Below are 2,124 nucleotides of genomic sequence, written 5' to 3' on the forward strand. Positions count from 1 at the left end.
TAAGGGCAGCAGCCAGGCCCAGTTCACATCCAGCCCTGTCACTTGCTGGCTTTGGGAGCAGGGACGTGTGACTTAATCTCTCAGTGTTTTGCTCCCCTTCAGTAAACTGGTTATAAAAGCACCAGCTGGTGCAGCTGCTGGGAGGATGAAAACAGTGAAAGCCTGGCTTAGGCTAGCAACTGGCCCCCGGAAGGACTCCGTACATTACTGAGTCCTCGTTAATAACTCTTGGTCCTCATTCATAATAAGTTACAAAGAGAAAATCTTAACAGTTTGGTCCTCCTCATGGTCCCAAGGCAGTGACCCGAGGAAGGAATCCTTCTTCCGGAGAAGCAGTCAGTGCTCCCCGACAACCCTGTCCACCACCCCAACAGCACTCCTGGCCCCAGATGCCAGCAAAGGAAGTGCATGGGTGCCATGTCCAGAAACGCTGGGAGGCCCATGGGCACCATTTCTGTGCTTCTTGTGCCATCTTCCTTGGCAGATGCCTGATATGGCTCTCTAAGCCGCAATCCCAGAGGACAGCAGTCAGGGGAAAAGTAGTGGCCTTCTGTCCATCAAGTGTGTCCCTGTGCCCCAGCTTACCTGGTCCCTGTGCTGACACCACATCCATGGCATCTGGCTGCAGTCTGGGTGACAGAGGTCACCAAAGGTATCCAGATTGCCCTGAAAAGCAACGTGGTGACAAGGAAGCCATGTAGCCTGGCGCCATCTCCAGAAGGCATCAGGACCCCTGAGTCTCCCACAGCTCTGTCTTCAGGAGCACATGCAGACAAAGCTCCCATCTCCCTCTGGGGCAGGGGCCCAGCAGCCTTCTGTGTTGGGGACATGGTCACTGTGGCCATAGAGAGTTTTGGAATCTAGAACAAAACAGTATTTTGGTCAAGAAAGCGGAAAAGTCAGGGGAAATTCAGATGAAAAGTCCAAAGGCGGGAGGAGACTGTGGTTCCGAGCAGAGGTCCTGAAAGAGAGCGTGAGCTGGGCACTGGGGCCTGGGCAGGAGCTCATGGAGAGGAGAAGGAGACACGGGGGAAGGCAAATGAGAGGATCGTGCCCTGCTCAGGGAGTGGTGCCTGAGACCAGGGAAGAAAGAAGAAAAAGGCAGATTAAAAAACAGGCCAGAAAGCAGCCCAGGACCCATGTGGGCAGCCCCTTGGCCACTCGGCGCTGGAGTCAGCCCTTTCTGGGCCCTGGTGGGGATGGGATGAGGGCCGTGCAGTGCAAGGCGGTGCAGGCTGCTGGCAGGTGACTTCCTCCCCCTGGAGGCTGTTTCAGCTTCTCTGTGCCCCACACTCCAGGGAGAGACAGGACTGGCTGCCCCAGATGCTGTGGAGGGGCTGTGGAGGAACCTGACATTCCCAGGAGGAAGCTCACATCTTCCCCTGGGGGGGGGGGGGCAGGACCAAGCGGGCAGGGGCGGAGCCAGGCAGGAACTCTGGGGTCCTTCTCCGTCAACACCAGCCACCCAGGTGCCCTCTCTACCCCTGTGCAGGGCCCCCTGCTGCTGCCAGGCTGGGTTCCCTTCAGCAAGATGGGCCTTGGACCCACTCGCGAAGGAGGTTTTCTCAGGGAGAGTGGCTGCTGCACAGGTGTCTTGTGAGGCAGTTTGGGTCTCCACCTCCTCCCCTCCCTGAAGCACCTGTGAGCCCATCTCAGCACGTGACAAGCCCGCTCAGCGCCAGCTTTTCCTCACTGCCTGAAGATCCTGCTGCCTGGGCTGGCAGGTGCCTCTGGCATCTCTGCAGTGTTAGTGATGGGGAGAACATGTGTCAGGACTGGTCATTTCTTTTTTTTTTTCTGATCTGCATGACCTTTTGTGACTCAGGTTGCTAGACCTAAGCACCTGCAGGCAGGTGGTTTAATAATTAAACCACTTCCACAGCTGAGGCACCCCTGTGGGAACCAGGGGCTGGCCAGACATCAAAAGCTGCCACTGTACAGAAACATGAATCCTTTTAGAGAGGGAGTTTGATGTGTGGGAACAGACCTGGTGGTGCAAGGGACAGGAGCCCTCATACATGTCTGCCACAGGGGCACGAGAGTGGGCCACAGGTGGGCATCTGATTGCTCTTGGCATCAAGTGACCAAAATCCAGCCCCCATAGAGCCTGCCTTTCTCCAGGGC

The 2,124-nt window shown here is 56.6% G+C and overlaps 1 protein-coding gene across 1 annotated transcript in view; it reads right to left on the bottom strand.

Annotated features, from left to right (window-relative positions):
• The window catches only part of ANTXRL (ANTXR like), a 43,021-nt gene that overhangs the window by 6,566 nt on the left and 34,331 nt on the right, over positions 1 to 2,124 (bottom strand). The window contains exons 11-12 of the mRNA XM_017504714.2: positions 1,988 to 2,111; positions 586 to 666 (exon numbers count right to left, since the gene is read on the bottom strand). Of these exons, the coding sequence (XP_017360203.1) occupies positions 586 to 666; positions 1,988 to 2,111 (205 nt within the window). The remainder of the gene's footprint in view (positions 1 to 585; positions 667 to 1,987; positions 2,112 to 2,124) is intronic.

Source organism: Cebus imitator, unplaced genomic scaffold, assembly GCF_001604975.1.
Source record: "Cebus imitator isolate Cc_AM_T3 unplaced genomic scaffold, Cebus_imitator-1.0 Scaffold326, whole genome shotgun sequence".
In the NCBI taxonomy this organism is placed as follows: Eukaryota; Metazoa; Chordata; class Mammalia; order Primates; family Cebidae; genus Cebus; species Cebus imitator.